The sequence below is a fragment of the Vidua chalybeata genome, chromosome 14 (assembly GCF_026979565.1).
Source record: "Vidua chalybeata isolate OUT-0048 chromosome 14, bVidCha1 merged haplotype, whole genome shotgun sequence".
In the NCBI taxonomy this organism is placed as follows: Eukaryota; Metazoa; Chordata; class Aves; order Passeriformes; family Viduidae; genus Vidua; species Vidua chalybeata.
The window spans coordinates 754,698-772,321 of NC_071543.1; the positions used below are offsets into that span (position 1 = coordinate 754,698).

At 50.3% G+C, this 17,624-nt stretch overlaps 1 protein-coding gene across 5 annotated transcripts in view; it reads right to left on the reverse strand.

The window, feature by feature from the left end:
- ZMYM3 (zinc finger MYM-type containing 3) overlaps positions 1 to 17,624 on the reverse strand; it is a 33,764-nt gene that overhangs the window by 14,817 nt on the left and 1,323 nt on the right. For 2 of the 5 annotated variants that reach the window (XM_053955809.1, XM_053955805.1), the window contains exons 1-9: positions 17,236 to 17,619; positions 7,062 to 7,943; positions 6,359 to 6,402; positions 5,890 to 5,962; positions 4,798 to 5,089; positions 4,194 to 4,371; positions 3,613 to 3,825; positions 2,864 to 3,014; positions 2,213 to 2,328 (exon numbers count right to left, since the gene is read on the reverse strand). In XM_053955809.1, the coding sequence (XP_053811784.1) occupies positions 2,213 to 2,328; positions 2,864 to 3,014; positions 3,613 to 3,825; positions 4,194 to 4,371; positions 4,798 to 5,089; positions 5,890 to 5,962; positions 6,359 to 6,402; positions 7,062 to 7,929 (1,935 nt within the window). In that variant the 5' untranslated portion in view covers positions 7,930 to 7,943; positions 17,236 to 17,619. Of the gene's footprint in view, positions 1 to 2,212; positions 2,329 to 2,863; positions 3,015 to 3,612; positions 3,826 to 4,193; positions 4,372 to 4,797; positions 5,090 to 5,889; positions 5,963 to 6,358; positions 6,403 to 7,061; positions 7,944 to 10,308; positions 10,691 to 17,235; positions 17,620 to 17,624 lie in introns of those variants that run through there. The other 3 variants (XM_053955807.1, XM_053955808.1, XM_053955806.1) reach the window with 2 other exon arrangements.

Genomic DNA, 17,624 nt, shown 5'->3' on the forward strand with positions numbered 1-17,624 from the left:
AAGGAGAGGACCCTGGAAACAACGGAATTGTGCAGTGCCTGTGAAGATCATGGAACAGATCCTTCTAGAAGCTGTGCTGAGGCACATGGAAGACAAGAGGTGCCAACACAGCCAGCACAGTTGCACCAAGGGCATATCCTGCCTGACCAACCTAGCTGTCTTCCTCAATGGAGTGACTACATCAGTGGAGAAGCAAAGAGCTATAGGTGTCATCTCTCTGGACTTTTGTAAAGCCTTTGGCACAGTTCCCCACAACACCCTTCTCTCTAAACTGGAGAAAGATGATTTGATGGCTGGACTGTTTGGTGGATGAGGAATTTGGTTGGGTGGTTACATCCAGAAGGTAGTGGCCAAAAGTTAAACGTCCAGATGGACATCAGTGACAAGTGGTGACCCTCAGGGGCCTGTCCTGGGACCAGGACTGTTTCACGTCCTCATCAAGGACACGGTGGATTGAGAGCACCCTCAGCAAGTTTGCAGATGACACCAAGCTGGGTCGTTCACTTGCAATGCCTGAGGGACAGAGGGACAGCCAGAGGGACCTGGACAAGCTGCAGAGTGGCCCATGGGAATCCCACGAGGTTCAACAAGGCCAGTACAAGGTGCTGCAGCTGGGTCGGGGCAACCCCACTGTTGATCCAGGATGGGGGATGAACAGGTGGAGAGCAGCCCTGCTGAGGGATGAGAGGCTGGACATGAGCTGGCAGCAGGAGCTCACAGCCCAGAAAGCCAAGTGTGTCCTGGGCTGCCCAAAAAGCAGCATGGCCAGCGGGTCAAGGGAGAGGATTCTGCTCCTCTGCTCCACTCTGGTGAGGCCCCACCTGCAGTGCTGCCTCCAGCTCTGGGGTCCCCAGCACAGGAATCACATGGACCTGTTGGAGCGAGTCCAGAGGAGGCCATGAAGATGACCAGAGGGTTGGAACAGTTCCCCTGTCAAGAAAGGCTGAGAGTTGGGATTATTCAGCTTGGAGAAGGCTCTGGGGAGAACTTATTGTGGCCTTTCAATACTTAAAAGGGGGCTTGTAAGCAAGATGGGGACACATATTTTAGCAGAGCCCGTTGCAATAGGACAAGGGGTAATAGTTTTAACCTAAAAGAGAGCATATTGAGATTAGTTATAAAGAATTTTTTCTACAATGTGGATGGTGAAACACTGGCACAGGTAGGTGCCCTAACCCTGGAAATATTCAAGATCAGATTAGACAGGGCTCTGAGCAACCTGATCTAATTGAAGATGTCCCTGCTCACTGCAGGGGAGGTTGGCCCAGCTGACATCCAAAGGTCCCTTTCAACCCAAACTGTTCTATGATTCTAGTCTTATGAAATCTACAACGTTAAAAGCTCTGTAGGTACACTACTCATACTGTTTGTGACCTCAGTGAAGGATTACATCAAGGATTCATAAAAAACCCCAAACAAACAAACAAAAAAAAACACCAAAAAACCCCAACCAACCAAATGCCTCCACCCCCCTCCACCAAAAATACAGCCCCAAACAAACCAAATCTCAAAATGAAATGCTGCAAGTGCTGGTAACTAACTCTTACCTCTAGATTTCTATGTGTTCTCAGTTGCCCAAGACATGTCCTGGCCTGAGTTTCTCAAGTCTTCCTGGCTGTTACTTTGTTCTTTGACAACTGTACAAAACTAATATTCTTGAAATTGCCTATGAGCACCACAGACATCTCACATATGCTGAAACTTAACATAAGATTAAAAATCACCAGTCAAGCCTTCGAGGATTATTAATTAAACAAGAGATATCCAGGCCTGCTAGTTGTAAATTTTTAGACAACACATCCTGGAAGACTTGCATTTCTCAGTGACACCTGGCTGAGAGGGCAGCTCTGCCCCTTTCCACCCAGCTATCAGGTGTGCACTGGTGCTTTGCTGGCTTACTTGTGCTTTTGCTTATGCTCTCCTAAGGCCACTCTATCTCAAACCACTCATGCAGAACAGCTCTGCACTGCCCTCCTGCTGATAGACATAACCTGATAGACAGGAGTGAATTAGAGCCCACTTCATCCCAATGGAGGACACAGGGCCAAGACTGGGATTTGAGCAATCACAGTCACTGCAACAACTCCTGTGCTCCCAAAGAGACTTTCTTAGGAACCCTTCCTGAGGAGCTCAAGGAAGGTGGAACCTCTGCTTTGTGTGAAAGGAGGCATGAGCTCCACGGCCCAGCCCAGCATGAAGGATATTTCAGTACCTGGAATTTTGTCCAGCAGCTGGGGCTGCAGAACTGGTAGACAACCCGGTCTGTCTTGTTGTAATAGCAGGGTTCAGATAAACTCTTTCTGCAGAAGCTGCAGGGTCTAGGGGGACCTGATGAAACAGATAGGAATTGGTGAGGGCAGCAGCACAGGATGAGGGACTGGATTCTGAGGATGGCATGCAAGCTACTCACTTATCCTCAGTCTGACAAGCTATTACCAAAAAGCAAGGGACAAGAACATCAGGAAACTAAGAGCACCAGATTCCACTAGGACAGAAACGTTAAACAGATGGACAGCAGAGTGGTTCACAGAAGTGACCCTGGCTCTAGAGGAATTTGGACAGAACAGGCTGCAATACTTGTCCCACTCCTGGACACCCCAGCACACCATGTAATGGGAAGGGCAAGGCCAGCACAATCCAGCACTACAACTGCTCCCTGCATTCTCAAGAACAGCAATGTACACTACCCTCTATTAAGATGTCTACGTGCTGCAAGGGTTCCTCCCTCTGCACTTCCACTTGTCTCACTGGACTCTTCCCCCGGGCTTTTGCCTTCTTTTCAGTCCCATCCACAAGCAATAAACAATATCAAGGAAGGAATTAAGTAGAGAGGAGATGATTCCCTCTACACAGGTGCTCTTACCAACTAAGCCTGACTGCTTCACTTTGTGGGAGGTAGTGCAGCAAATGGAGCAGAACAGGCCCATCTTGCCACTGCGATCCACGTTGGGCAGCATGTCAAAGTTCTTGCACAGCGTCTTGCACCACATGCAGGGGTAGACCCGAGTGTTCTTCTGCAAACACAGAGCAGAACAGAGCTTCCAGGAGACCATCACAGCTGGCAAGGTCCAACTACCACATCCCACCCCACTGCTGTATCCACTACAGGACTGCTCTCCTGCAGTGACCACCTGATGCCAGGGACAGGCTCACAGGCTGCAGATTCAGGTAATGGTAGCAAAAAAAAGCTGCCTTTGGCACTTCAGCTTCTCATTTCAAGGGCAGCCTGGCAGGAATACAGAGTTTGGCAACCCCTTTCAAGACAGTTAAGTGAAGACTGCTCAGGTGACAGAGGAACATACCCAGCCCAGCCTTAGGGAGACATCCAGAAGCCAGTCCATGCTAATTGCACACACCAGTGTCACTCTACCATTAGCTCACTGACTTTCTGACCCATGCTTGGGTCCATGGTGGACCCCAGGCAGATGAAATCAGTTCTGTTTACCTGCTTCAGAGTTTCCCCACAGCAATTTTTTAACTGCTTTTTCAGCAATCAAAGACCAAGGGGATTTGAGTCACCTGCTATTTAATAAAATGCCCTGTGCCACACCAAGCAAAGTTGCTGTGTGCTCACACAGAACCCCTCCACCCCAGGCAGCTGCCCCCACACACCTTCTTGTAACTGTTGAGACACGCAGAGTTGCAAAAGCGTTTTTGCTGGCCTTCATGGAAGAGGTACTCCAGGGGCAAGCCCTTGTTGTAGATATAAAGTCCACAGTTGTCACAGCAGTTCGTTTTCAGCCCCTTGGTGGCCCGGAACTTGGTGAAGCAGGCGTCACTGCAGATGCGGTGAACCACGTTCCCATTGCTGACCTCGTGCTGGATCTGCAGAGACATCACTGCTGTCACTCCCCAAACCACCACAGGCCTCCTTCCAATGCAGCTGTACCACTACAAGCACAGCCCTTGGGATAACAGGCACTAAAACTCTAGGGAGTGCCATACTGGAAGCTGGTGTGGACTCGGGGTGGCCTCCCTTGCCAAAAGTCAGAGGAGCAACTGGGAGAGCAGAGTGGTAGGAAGCAGTGAGCCTCAGGGCAAGGAAAAGCTTGGGAGTGAGCCCAAGCCAGCTCAGGGGCCGAGGCCTCAGACCACAGGAAAACCTGGCAAATGCTCTGACCTTGACCAAGACTAAGTGCTGCGAGTCCTAAGCACTTCATCCAGGACATGGGGAGGACGAGGGATTTGCTTACCTCGCCAGGTTTGTGGCAAACACTGCAGCGGCTGGTGTCTGAGGCATCTGCAGACTGAGGTGCTGGTCTGTGCTGCTGGGCCTCGTAGAGGGAAAGGCAGACAGAGGTGCAGAACTCATGGAAAGAGCCACCAGAACCAATCTGGGCAACCACAGAGTCCTTGGTGTTCCAGATCTCCCTGGGGATCAGGAGGGGATGTGTTAGCGCAGGGACACGTGTGTCCTGCCACAAGGGGATAGGGCGGCTCACTGCAATGTACAGGACTTTCTGTGTCCCAAAAAGTTGGCAAGAACTGTCTCACAGCAGCTTCTGTCCTGGCCCAGGAGAGTGGTGCCTGAAGACAGAGCATGCAGGAGGTTGTTTTGAGGGGAGGCTGCAATATGGGGCACAACGTCTGGGGACAGGCAGGGAAAGCAAGAATGTGAAGGGGGTGTAGGGAGCATGGGATAGGCAGTGTATGAAAGAAGACATGGGGCAGCAACTGGCAGTGGGCAGGAGTGATGTGGGTGAACGAGGGCCAGAAGAGGACTGGCAGGAGAGCTGTGGAGCAGGTGAGGAGGGTCACAAGCATAGGAGCACTGAGGAAAGGAGAATGAACACATACTTTTTGCAGAAGGTGCATATCTTCTTGCCAGGCGGTTTTTTTGAGAAGGTGGTGAGACAGGAGCTGGAGCAGAAGAGCTGAGGAAGCCCTTTTCGCTGGTAGGCAGTCTGGCCCTTCTGCAGCGGGGTCCGGCAGTTGGCACACGTCATCTTGGTGAAGGTGGAGCGGGCGGCTCGCTGCGCCATCTGAGCGCGCAGCGACATCCGAGTGGAGCGCCGCGTACGGAAAGGAACGAAATCCTCGTCGTTGGGATCATCCACCATTGCATCAGAGTCTTCATCAGAGACTGGAACTGCAAAGCAGCAGAGGAAGATCAGAAACGCCTCATTAGGAAGTGAGAAACTCTGCTGTGAGAAACACGCTGGGATTTTCTGAGTCACTTTTCTAGAGTCCTTCTGTGTACTTTGTTCCTGTCTGGGTGGAATGATAAAAGGACCCTTAAAAGATATTCTGTTGTAATTGGAGATAAATCAAGAGGTGTTTAAACAAACCAGGCTTAAATACAATTCCTGTCTAGGAAGTCATGATACGCCAAAGTTGAGCAGAAGCCCAAAGTGTGAACATCTACCCTGTAAGAACTGTCAGACCGGAAAGGGAACGTGCTGATCACCAGATTCTAGCATAGGCAGGCAATAAAGGAGCAACACACAAATACTAGGGAATGGCAGGGTGACATTCAATATCTCAAAGAACACACACTTCATATACTTCTCCAGGAAAATCTCCCAAATGCAACCTTCCTTCAGACAAGCCTGCTCGCATAGACAGAAAGGAAGAAAGTTCCTGGGTGAGAAGATGGAAGACGGATTTCCTGGGAACAGCCCCGAATCTCACCCTGTTACTTAGTGCTTGGTGCCCACACACCACTGTAAAAATACTACAAGACTCCCCCCGTTTTGACCTAAGTGCTCTGAGAAAGCAAGGCAAGTACCCCAGGACAAAGACTTGTGGGCTGAAAGGACCTGTCCTGTGTAGAAGGGAAGTCTGCATCAAAGTTCCAGAGTTCCCACTGTACTCACACCATGAACTACCTGCCCACAATGGATGTGGCCATTCTCTCTGGCTGAAAACAGGGATTGGCCAGTTACTCACTGCTCTCTGAGGAGTTCACAGTCTCAGGCCTGACAGTTTCTGATCTTCTGGGTCGTTCGCTTCTTTTCTGCTCCTAGAAGACATTCAGAAAATAGTTAGGCTAACTAGCAGCTAGGACAACCATGGATAAATATCCCAGATTATGGTGAAGTTCTAACTTCTGGGATTTGGTTTCCCAATATCTAGGCTGAAAACAGATAAAATTCCATGGATACCTGATCAGAGGTGGCAAGACAGAGGAGAGGGGGAAGCAGGCTTATGAGAATGACATTTCAGCTGAGGGTAGCAGGGACACACTGAAGCCACATTACAGCATGGTGGCAGTGCACAGGGATCATTCTGTCACAGGAGTCATGCGAACTCCTTTCCAGAGGGCTGACAAGACAGTCAGTGTCCCTCACAGAGTCTGGCAACAGCCAGCCACGTTCTGTGCTCCTGTACCATACATACTTGACTGCATTCTCCTCACCTTCTCAGCTGGCAGCTCGCTTCCCTTCCCAGACAGGCTTTCTCCTGGAACAGAAGCACAGAAGAAGCTTGCATCTAACATCTTGCTTTTCTCCAAAAAAAAGAGCACAGGTGTTCTCCAAATGCAGCCACCCTTTGGGTCAGTCAGCCTCAGCCTGTCCTGGCTATCAAGTACAGTTCTGGTACTGTACTAGGTGGAAGGCTCCTAAACCCACCACCTGTAGTTGCAGATCCAAACACACAGACTGGGAGGAACCCTGTAAGGGGGAGACCTCCCTGCATGGGGGAGGCAGGCTGGGTGGGCAGTTACCTCCAACTGCTTCTGACCAAGACTGAGCATCTCCTGGGGAGAACTTTGCCTATTGGAAACACCTGCTGGTGACCCTCAGTTCCAGCAAAGACTCCAGCAATGGAGGGCATGAGCTAAGCTGATGTGCAGCCACAGCTTTCCTGGGGAAGCTCCTTGCTTCCACAAGCACCAAAAATCAGTTAAAGCCATGAAAGCTAGAGCAAGAGCTTGTGCACACCAGAACATTATTCCCTTTACACAGGAGGCTTTGACCAAATCTAGACCATCAGAAGAGTTGGCTATTTCCATAGCAGGGGATGAGCTGGAATGCAGAGCAGACTCCAGCTTCAGCAATGTGTAGCTGGATGACCTCCTGAGCAAAAGGAAGCCAGGTTCTGCTGAGCCAACAACTTACCTGTTGGTGGTAAGGCTTCCTGTGCTTTGAGTACATTGTTTTCTTTAAGTGAGTTCTTCCCACTATCATCCCCTTCCGCTGCCCGGTTTTTCTCCACTGGCTCAGGGGGCAAAGCTGCAGTTCTGCTGTCTGCGCTCAGTTGCACCTCTGCCTCCCCCGCCAGCCCTTCCCTCTGCACAGGTGAGCTTTTCCTTGGTGCCTTCAACTTCATCTTCTTTGTTTGTTTAAGACTGAGTTGGGGAGGGGGCACTGTGGGACTTGAGGACTGTGCTGTAGTTTCTTCCGTGGCCGGGGCGCTGCTGAGATCCCTGGAGTCAGGGACAGGTTGTTGGGGTGATTCAGGGGCATTGTCACCAGACAGTGCAGGAATAGCAGCAGCACCATCTTCCCTTACATCCCCAGAACAATTTTTTGGTGCATCCTCCCCTTCTTTCCCTGTTTCTGGACCAACAGCTTCTCTAGACAGGGCAGAGGAGTCTGCCGGTCCACCCTCCACGTCCTGGGAAGGTTGTGCCTTACACAGACCCTCTGGTTTATCCACCAAGTCAGACGTTTTACCCAAATCATCTAAGACACCAGGTTGCTCCAGCATATCCAAGACCCCAGGTTTATCTAGAACACAGTCATTTGATTTATTTAGTTCAGACACGCTGTCTGCTTTCACTACAAGGTCCAAGTCCTCATCTGCAGTCATCTGCTTGGATTGATCCCAGCCAGGGGGCTGAAGAACTGAAACTTCCTGGGTAGAAGCTGTTTGGGAGCCCAGGAGATCTTCACCAAACTCCATGTCAGCAGGGAGATCACCAATGAGCGGTTTGTCAGGCAAGGACAGGGGGTCCAAAGATCCTGAAAATTCACTTGAATCCATTTAGAAGATGGAAACTGGAAATAAGAGAGAGACTTGCAAGTTAATGAAAAGCAGTCTAACATAGAACATGAACTGTCCACTCTTCTGAACACTGCTGGAGTAAAGCAAGGCCCAGGAATGCTGCCAGGGCATAACCACGATACCAGACACCAGCAGGTGAATCACCTTTACTTGTGAGGGTACAAAAGTCAGCAGGAGGATGCAGTAGTTTGGTATAACAGACCTTTGGGAACTCTACAGCCCTCACACACCTCACCACAGCACAGCGAAGAAACTTGCTTATGCTAAATGACACACTGGGGTATCAGAAATGGCTCGAGCACCAAGTCAGGAGGCTCCACACTGATGTTCTGTGGTAACATCCCCAGCCCTGCCTTCCTCTCTATCCAAATAATCTGGTCTGTCCTTTCTCCTGATCTGTTCTTATGGAGCTAACATATTTTTAATTTTTAAAATACCTTTTTTCTCTCAAACATAGAGGTAGAAATAACTCCTCTCAAGCCCTGAAGTGTGAGTCTTAACAAGATGCATTAATCTTAACAGCATGCATTAATCTTGTCAGAGGTCAGATTTAAACAATGTTACAGTATAACTACAGCTACTGCATAGCCCCAGAACTACCGAGGCTAATATTCAGACATGGAACAACTGGAAAACCTTAAGTTAGAACCAGGAGGAGTTCTAAAGCTGGTAAAGCTCTGATGTTAAAAGCAGTCATAAGAAGAACAAATAGCAAGATAGACACAAGCAGGCAATGCAGAGTCAGGAAAAAAGACGAGTGTGACTTTGCAGGGCACAAACAGTGACTTGAACAGGAAGGTGTGATGCAGACTGCCAACCTCAGAGGGAAAGTTACAGCCCAGCTTCCTCATGGTTGACATTATCACAGGACAGAAAGGTCAAGACTTTGAGATGAGGCAAGCAATACAGTCTAAAACTGAATTACACTCCCACAAGGAGATAATGGCTGACAAACCTGAAGAGGGAAAGGGAGAAGGAGCTGGAGTCTGCAAGTGGGAAGGCAGTGTTAAGACTTGAAGTAACACTGTGTCCCCAAACAGGCCCTAAGTAGACACTACAAAAACGGCACTAGAATCAAATGATGTGGCAACAACCTATCCCTCACTATCAGAGTAATTCCAATTCTAAATTTAGCACTGTTTTAAGCCCTGAATGAGAAGACATGGTATTTTTGTTGATTTGGGCTTACTGCAGGCATAACTCATCTATATCAATGAAATGATATCATTTCACTGATGATGGCTGTTTAACTCTTTTTTCATATCCTTCCCTCTGAAAAGACAAGCAAATTTTCACTCACAAATTATTTGCTCAGAACTAAACAGAACATACTTGGACAGAGAACATACCCAAATTCTGAAACTTATCCAAGCAGGAATTTAAGGAAATCATACCCAACAACTGGATTTCAAAGCCACCGCCTCCTTATTTTATCTAAATACACAGTAATGTTTTGTGTTTCCTGGTGGCAGATAAAGCACTGTTCCCACAATCCCAAACAGCAACTAAAGCAAATGTAATCTTTAGACATGCTCAGCAAGCTTCACCCCCAAAGACTTTGGTGTTTCTGTTAACTTTTAGTTAGAAGAACAGACAAAACTTTTAGAATAAGCCAATTCCAGAGCAATGCAGGATCTAATACACGTTTTAGGCTGGCTGACAGAAATAAGGAAAAAGTGAAACAGAAACAAAGACTGAAAGAAAGGTCCTAAGGCTCTGAAGTAGATGAGAACCTTTCCAAGATGATGCATGTTTTTTTTTTCTTCTGCTGCTCAGAATATGAGCAATGTCTCCTGCTCAAAGATATTCCCCACCCAGTTTCACAGACAGACAGCTGACCCTACAGTAATAAACAAATAACCTCAAGGCATCCAGATGAAGGAAAACTTATTTATAGGTATACTTAACAGAGCTAACATACCCCTCAGAATCACCTCAGACACCTTGCACAAGTTTGCAATGAACCACTAAGGTGACACTCCTAAAGTAATTCCCACTTTCAGCTGGCCTAGTCTTTGCTTGGTAGAAATAGACCCTGGAAACATTTGGAGGATAAAAAAATCCATTTGGGCATTCCCTCCCAGAGCATAATGCAAGCAATAATCTACAAACTCATCCTGTATCCATGTTACAAGTGGACCAAAGGCATCTGGTTTAACAGTAAGCGCCTTAACACTGCTTTCAAACTTTGGGTGATACAATGCAAGACAAAACTCTGACTTAATGGCAACGTCCTTGACTGACAGAAAAGCCTGAGAGCAGAAGTATTCTGCAGATTAAGGCAACTCCAAACTATCAGGATGTGGCTGGAGCAGACCTTTCTACAGAGGCAAGGCTGCAGTAAGAGCATTCACTCACGTGCTCTATTCGGAAGCACAGGCCCCTGCGCTCGAGGTCCTGTCCCCTCTCATCAGCTCTGTCTGAATCCTCCCAGCAGAACAGCTCACACACTCTGGAGAGGGAACCAAAACTTCTTCTTAGGACTGCAAAGCTAAGGACTGCTGCAGTCAGTTCAATGAAAGGACCACGTACTCCTGCTCCTAATTCACAACAAGAATGGATACCTGGGGAGAGAGTATAAGAAACACAACTAACAGGACGTTTCTCTTCAGCACATCCCCCAGTCAAGGACTCAGCTGCTGAAGGACCACTTGGCTTGAGCTGCACTGGCAATGTTCCTGTTAAGAGTCTGTACTGGGCAAATCCTCTGTGAATCTGCCTGATCCCACTTTGAACCAATTTATACTTTGGGCCTCCTAAAATTCCAGCGATTTTAAGTCCTGCAGCTTAACATTTAGTTTTTAGAAGTATTTTCCTTTTGTTTATTTTCAACCTGCTGCAGCAGAGCTCCAAGGTGATACAGGGTAGATGAATGCTTGATATATTTAAAAGAATCTGGAAAAGCTGATGGAGTTAAGAGTTGAGGCTGGACCCAAGGTGATGCTGACAAACAGTGTGAGTGGGAAAGCACAGAATGTCCCTGAGAATTAATTCTTTATAGCGGCTTTCAACTACCAGCTGATAAGGATGAGGAAGGTGGCTCTCAAAATAGGAGAGAATGGTATTTTCCAGTTCTGTGGGTTGCTCTGAAATCAAACTCAATCTGAAGAAATTAGAACTGCTCTTCTGCAGCAAGGTAAGAAGCTCTACTCTCTGCTCTAGGCAGTCAGATTTGTCTGGGCCTTCTGCTGAGCTTCACAGTGAGTTAAGCTGCAAACAGACCGTGGTGCACTTTATCTCTGGTAAAGTCTTTTCTCACCTTCCACAACAGAAACAGAATAGCTTATTGTTTCTGGCAGGTGCTGAAATGATCCACCACAAGTCATCACCTCTCTTATTCCAGGACCAGCTAATGCACAGCTCAGTCACTGGGGTTTGATCACTGGTCTGCTCAAAATCTTCCTCTTTTCCAGCCACATAACTGGCAGCAACGAGAGTACAGTGCAACGTGAGTTGGCCAAACCAAGAGGAGGAGGTGTGCTAAAATCCTGCACTTAGCAGCATAAATAACTGCTCCATTTGGGAACTCCTTACTTAGGAGTAAGCAGTCCCTGGAGTATTCAGTAAGAGATATATTCTTGGGAAGAACAAGTTGAAGGAGCAAAGTCTCTTGCACAACAGTCCGCAGCAGAATGCTTCTCAGGTAGCAAGTAAGCATTTCCAAAGAAGTGATGGGACAGCTGAGGGTCCTCCCCAGCTGTGCAGGACTGGCACAGAACACGACACTGATGGCCAAACCCAGTACCTGTGACTACCAGACCTGCCCAGCTCTTTCTGCCAAAGAGGGGCACGTGGGATCTTCTCTCAGATCTGGAAGCTCAAAGTGCAACATCTCTGCCAGGACACTTAAGCACATCCAAGTGACTACCTGGGACTTTATCCAGCTTATTAAAGACATCAGTGGTGCTGTAGCTCAGGTAACCATTAGCAGGGGAATTTGCGGCCTACCTACAGAAATGAGGACCTACCATCAAACATTTAATTAAAAAATAGACAGCAAGAAAAAAATGCTGTTGTTACTCCCTCCTGATGAAGAGAACATCTCAGAAGTCTTTACAAACCACAAAAAAAAAAAAAAAAAAAAAAAAATCCCACAGCCATGCAGCTACTGCTCTCCTCTAGTGAAGGAGCAGCAACTGCTTGGGTATCTGCCCTGGACTTTTGTTCATGGACATGTATTCAGATTTTCAATACTTTTGAAGGCTGAAGGATTATCTTTTTCACTATCAGAGATAATTTGAAATATGAAAATACTTAACTAGTAACTACAAAAGACGCTTAAATCAACATTTCAGCCACCTCCCATCTACAAGGTCTGTAAAACCTAAGCAGAGCTCTGGAAGAAGCTTCTATTTTTTTGTGCCAAATTTTTGAACAAACAGTAACACTCCACCTAGCATTTCTCACCAAAAATAGTGTCAATACACATTTCAATCAACAAAACATTAAGAAAGTAATATCATGTCCTACCAGCATAGTCTCAATCAACATGTCTTCATCAACAACATTATACTTTGAGTGGTGAGTAGAGCAGAAGCCAACTTCTCTGCTGTGACTTATCCGAGTTTATCTGGACAGCTGATAGCATTCTAAACTCAAGCACTGCAAACCTTTATTACGTATTGGCCAACTCACTTCAACACAAATGAATTTACAAATCATCAGTAAGCTAAGCACTGTACTGTGGACCATGTTGAGTCCAGTCAAAATTCTCCAGAAAGGAGCAGAAAGGCTCTTGTTACTTCCCAGTGTTTTTGGGGAGGCAGCTCTCTGAGCTGCAAACTCAAAGAGCACAAAGCCCACTTGGTGCTACTTGCACACAGTGTTAGATCATCACTGTCTCATTCTTGGCTACTGTCTACAATTGATAACAGTTATTGTAACTCTTCCAATTATTGGAAGAGTTGGGATGTTTCAAATAATTTAAAACCAAAAATCTGACACAATAACACAAGAATCCCGCTGCTTTATGAATCAGCCATGGTTTAGAAAACACCCTCCACTACTAAACCTATTTTGTTCCCTGAAAAGAAATGGGGAGATGTGACCCATCTCAAAAAAATCACAACGTAAGAAGATCTACAGCAAACAACTCCTTAGAGATACAGACAGATGAACACAAGGACACAAAAAGCTGGAAATCAAAGCTGGACAAGGTAATAGACACACGATTAAACAAGTGACCATGGGATCTGTAAGCCTTCTGCAGCTTGGAGGTTTTACATGCAGTGACTCACTCCAAGTCAGCTACAGCTCCTGCAGATGCCACTGGCCGAGCCTTTGTGCTTTGCAGGCAGGGTTTGGTGAACATTGTCTCACCTCCAAATGTATTACTGGTTCTCAATCAGTGCAATCTGCAGCAGCTTTTACCACATCACCTTCAGGCCAGTCTTTACGTGTGACTGGGGCTGTCTATACAATGGTAACTGGTACACAGGGAAAAAAAGGGCCTTTCCAGAATTTCACCAGCAGCGTCGAGACTCCAGCAATTGTTTTTTGCTAGTCCCAAAGCCAGGAAAGGAGATCACCACGAGATTTTCCTACAGCAGGAGCCTCAGCTCAGGGCTGCAGGCCTCAAATGTAGTATCACAGCCACCCTGAACCCAGAAAGCCCAAATCCTCCAGCACTGAGCAGCTGGTGCTGCAAAACACAGCCATGAGTCTCCTGTAAATTCCTCAAAGGCAGGAACGACCCAACTGGATTTTGAGCTTGCATTCCAGAAACTTCACCTCAGTTCTAAGAAAGTGCAAGGAAGACAAATTTCAGAAATCTCACAGAATTGCCTGGAATTAGGTTTACCAGGAGACTCCCTGCAACACTTCAAATATAACTGACAACATTCCTCAATCTCGGCATTATCTGCTGCTAATCACAACAGTAAATGCTAAGACAGGCAACAGGAGCATCCTCATCCATCCAGGCTGCCATCCTGGCAGCAGTTTGAAACGGCTTGGAACCCCTCACGTCTTGTAAGACCAGGATCTCCCAAAGCACTGAGTGGCAAGGCTTTGCAACAGAGAAAAGAGTAACAAGTCTAAGAACACCCTTAGCAGCAATGTTATCTGGAGAGCAACTCAGCTTCAAGAACCAACTCCACTCAGTGATCGAGTCCAAGAGAAAATTCTCCTGGTGTTTGTACAGCCAAAATAGTGTTAAATGCAGGGGGAAGGGGTGAGTGGGTAAAAAAGCTTTGGAAGTACTATCAGAAGCACAATAAAAAAGGCTTGGATGTACAGCATGTTTGAGCAGTGTGTGTCCAAACTGCCTTAATGATATCAAGACAATGATTAAAAAAATAGAAGACCTGGAAGTGGTAAAAAACAGATGGTCATCAGGTCTGTCTACCTGTTGCCCAAATGATGCAGGAAGGCATCAGAACACCTGACAAAGTGTTCTGGCACATCCCACAAGCAGCTACAGACAGCTGGAGAGGACAGCCGCGTGGACAGCAGGTCCAGAGGAGTGCTGCTGCCTGGGAACAGGCCACAGACTGCCTGGAGGGCCTCAAAACCCAACTGGACAAAGCCCTGAACAACAAGGCCCCAAGTCAGCTTTGCTGTGAGCGGGAGGTCAGTTGGAGCAGACACTTCTAGAGGTCCTTTACAACCCAAATCTGTCTGTGGTTCTGTGAATAAACCTTACTGCACAGGGAAGAGAGAGAAAAGAGAAGGGCAGAGTCTCTGAGAGGATGTATCTTTGAAAGCAAAACATGTAATTTTCCTTAAGAGGCCTTGCAGAGCCAAAACACTGGAAACACAGAGTGAGCTGTCTCCTCTGCCTCACTGACAGTCCCACATCCCTCTCCACCAAGGTGCTGGAAAGGGATCTCAGTGCTGGGAGACCTCACCTCACACGCAGCTCTTCAGTCTGGCCCTGCTAAGGCTGTGTTGAGCAGAGAGCAATATCTCACCTCACCCAGAGACCAACTCTTCACCCCTTGGGCTGCCCAGGGCTGGGCCAGCAGAGCAGGCTCATAGCAAGTGGCCAGGAGACAGCACCAGAGCCCATGGCCAGCAGGACTGGTGAGGACGGTCTCAAACACTGCCATTTCCTGACGTGGACCATCAGCAGAGGAAGAAATTAATAAGACACTACTGAGACTAAACCACAAATCCAGCCAAATCCTTAGCACTGCCTTTGCTAAACTAACAAATGCATTGTCACAGCTGTAGCCTATTCCATCCTTCCATTGCACGGCTTTGACCATAACCCTCCTGCACCAAGGCTTCTGCCAGCACATCTGTGTCCATCATAGTATATCCCAGCATTGCTGACCACAAGGCATCCACAAAGATATCATACAAGGGGCTTTGCCCCCTAAGTGAGGCCATGGGCTCAGCCTGGGCCCTCGCTCTGGCTGCCAGAGATGTGGAAGAATCTGGTGTTACTCACTGTCACCCTCCAAAGCAAGGGCACTCACAGCGAGAGGGATGTGAGCAGGTGCAGAGAGAAAAAGAGAGGTTGTGCAAATATGCACTGTGGAGCTGTGAGGCTCAGGTTAGTCATTATAGTTCTGTAGACTGTGGATATTCCTTTCATAAGGCTGAGCTCACAATAACAACAGGGCTATGCTCTTATCACTAGCTTTAATCCCAGGCTGGGCAGGGTTAAGTGAGAAAATTCAGATTAAAAGTTTTCTTGGGGATTGCAGCTGCAATGAAAAGGAAAGAAGTTACAGCCTAGAACAAAAGCCATTGCTGGAAGCACAGCAGGAGCAGAGGAGAGCACAAATGAAGCAGCTCTCATGCTCATCAAAAGAGACTCCAGGAACCATCCCTCGGCACTGAGCTGAAAATCCTACCCCACACCATCACCTGACACGTCCAGTGCTGCCTCTGCCCACACAAGCATATCTGATGCCAGGGCCCTTTCCCACGCTGGGCACAGAGCACAGCTCCCTGCCTCGCCAGGCCTGCCTCCACCTCTACGAACCGCACAGGAGGTACCTGATGATGCTCCCCAGGGCACAGCTCGTTGGCCACAGCTACACTGCCCACATGGGGAGGCTTCAGCGGATTGGAGCCTCCTACAGCAGCCCGAGGCAGCTTCAGCCCCGTGGGGCCGCACCTTCCTCTCCTGGGGCCAGGTCCTCGAGAGCTGCCCAGGGACAGGCACCCCCGCCAGGCCTCGAGGAGGCTCCGGGCTCCCCCGCACGCCGGGGAAAGGCTGCCAGAAAGGCTGCCCAGTTCAGCAGCTGCTGAACCCACAGACTCTGCTCTTGCCTTGTGGTGACACCACCGTAAAGGCTGAACCCCTGGGGACACAGGGAGAGCCGGGTGCCAGGGCAGAGCTCCGGGGCAGAGGCTGCCCGGGCTCTTCGCTGCCACTGCTCAGCGCAGCCCCTCAGCAAGGCCGGGCCCCTTCAGGGCCTTCCCAGAACGCTGGGCCCGGCCTGTGCCCGGGCAGTGCCATGGCCGGGGGCACAGCCAGCCACAGCCCCCCGCGCCAACCCAGGCTGCGGCTCCCGACCACCGCAGGGGGACCAGGGACCACCTCCCACAGCAGGGGCAAGGATCGCGCTGGGGTCTCCATGGAAGCGGGCTGGGAATGAGGCTCAGGTTGGTGGGTTCCCCAGCCGCAGCGGGGGTCCCGGAGCCCAAACTCCTCCCCAAAAGGCATAAGGGTCGCACGACCCCCCCCCCCCCCCTCCTGCAGGGGGCACGGGGTGCGCTGTGCCACCGGTCGGGGATGGGGCTCGCATGGGGGCTCCCCATCCATTCCGGGGGACTCCAGAGACCACCCTCCTCCAGAGCGAGGGCCCGCGGGGGTCTCCATGGAACCGAGGCGGGGATGGAGGCCAGGCAAGCGCGTTCCCCAGCCATATCGGGAGGGGTGCAGAGACCACCGCCTCCCCCGCACCGCAGGGCAAGTCGCATTGGAGTCTCCATTGGACCGGAGCTGAAACAGGGCGGGGGTCCCCCTGCCACCTCGAGGGACCCCATAGCCCAGATCCCCCACCAGGGGCGAGGGTCGCACAGGGCTCCTCCCCTCCGCCCCCCGGGACCCGCCGCAGGGCGCCCCCAAGCGGCCGCCACGGCGAGAGGGCGAGCGGCACCGGCCACGCCCCCTCGCGGGGCGTCGGCCACGCCCCCTCCCGCGAGGCGTGCGCCCCCCTCCCCCCCCCCCCCCCCCCCGGGGGCTCACCCCCCCCACCCCCCACCCCGGTACCGCGCCGCCAGCGCCCGCCCCGCCCCCTCCCCGCGGGGCCCCAAGATCGGCCCGCGGCCCCATCCGCACCTCCCGGGACACCGCCGGGGCACGCCCGCGGCCGCCGCCGCTCGTACCTGGCTCTCCCGGTGCTGCACCGCCCGCTCTACCCAGAACCCGGATTCGCGTCGCGGCCCCTTTAAATGGAGGCGCCGCTCGGAGCCCTCAACGCGCTGCGGCCCGGCGGGGGGGCGGCGGCGGCGCCCCATTGGCTGCGCGGGGCGAGGGGCGCGCTCTCATAGGCCGCGGCGGGGACGGGGCTCGCGAGACTCGCTAACGAGAGGCTGCCGCGGAAACGCGGAACGGAGCCCCGAGCGCGGGATCGGCGCGACAGCCCGGATCGCGACGGGCGGCTGGAAAACCTGGGGCGGAGCCACCTGGCGGAGCGGGTCCAGGCGGGCGGGCAGCACGGAGGCGGGCGCGGGCGACGGCCGCGGTCTGGCGGGGCACGGCGGTGTGCGAGGGG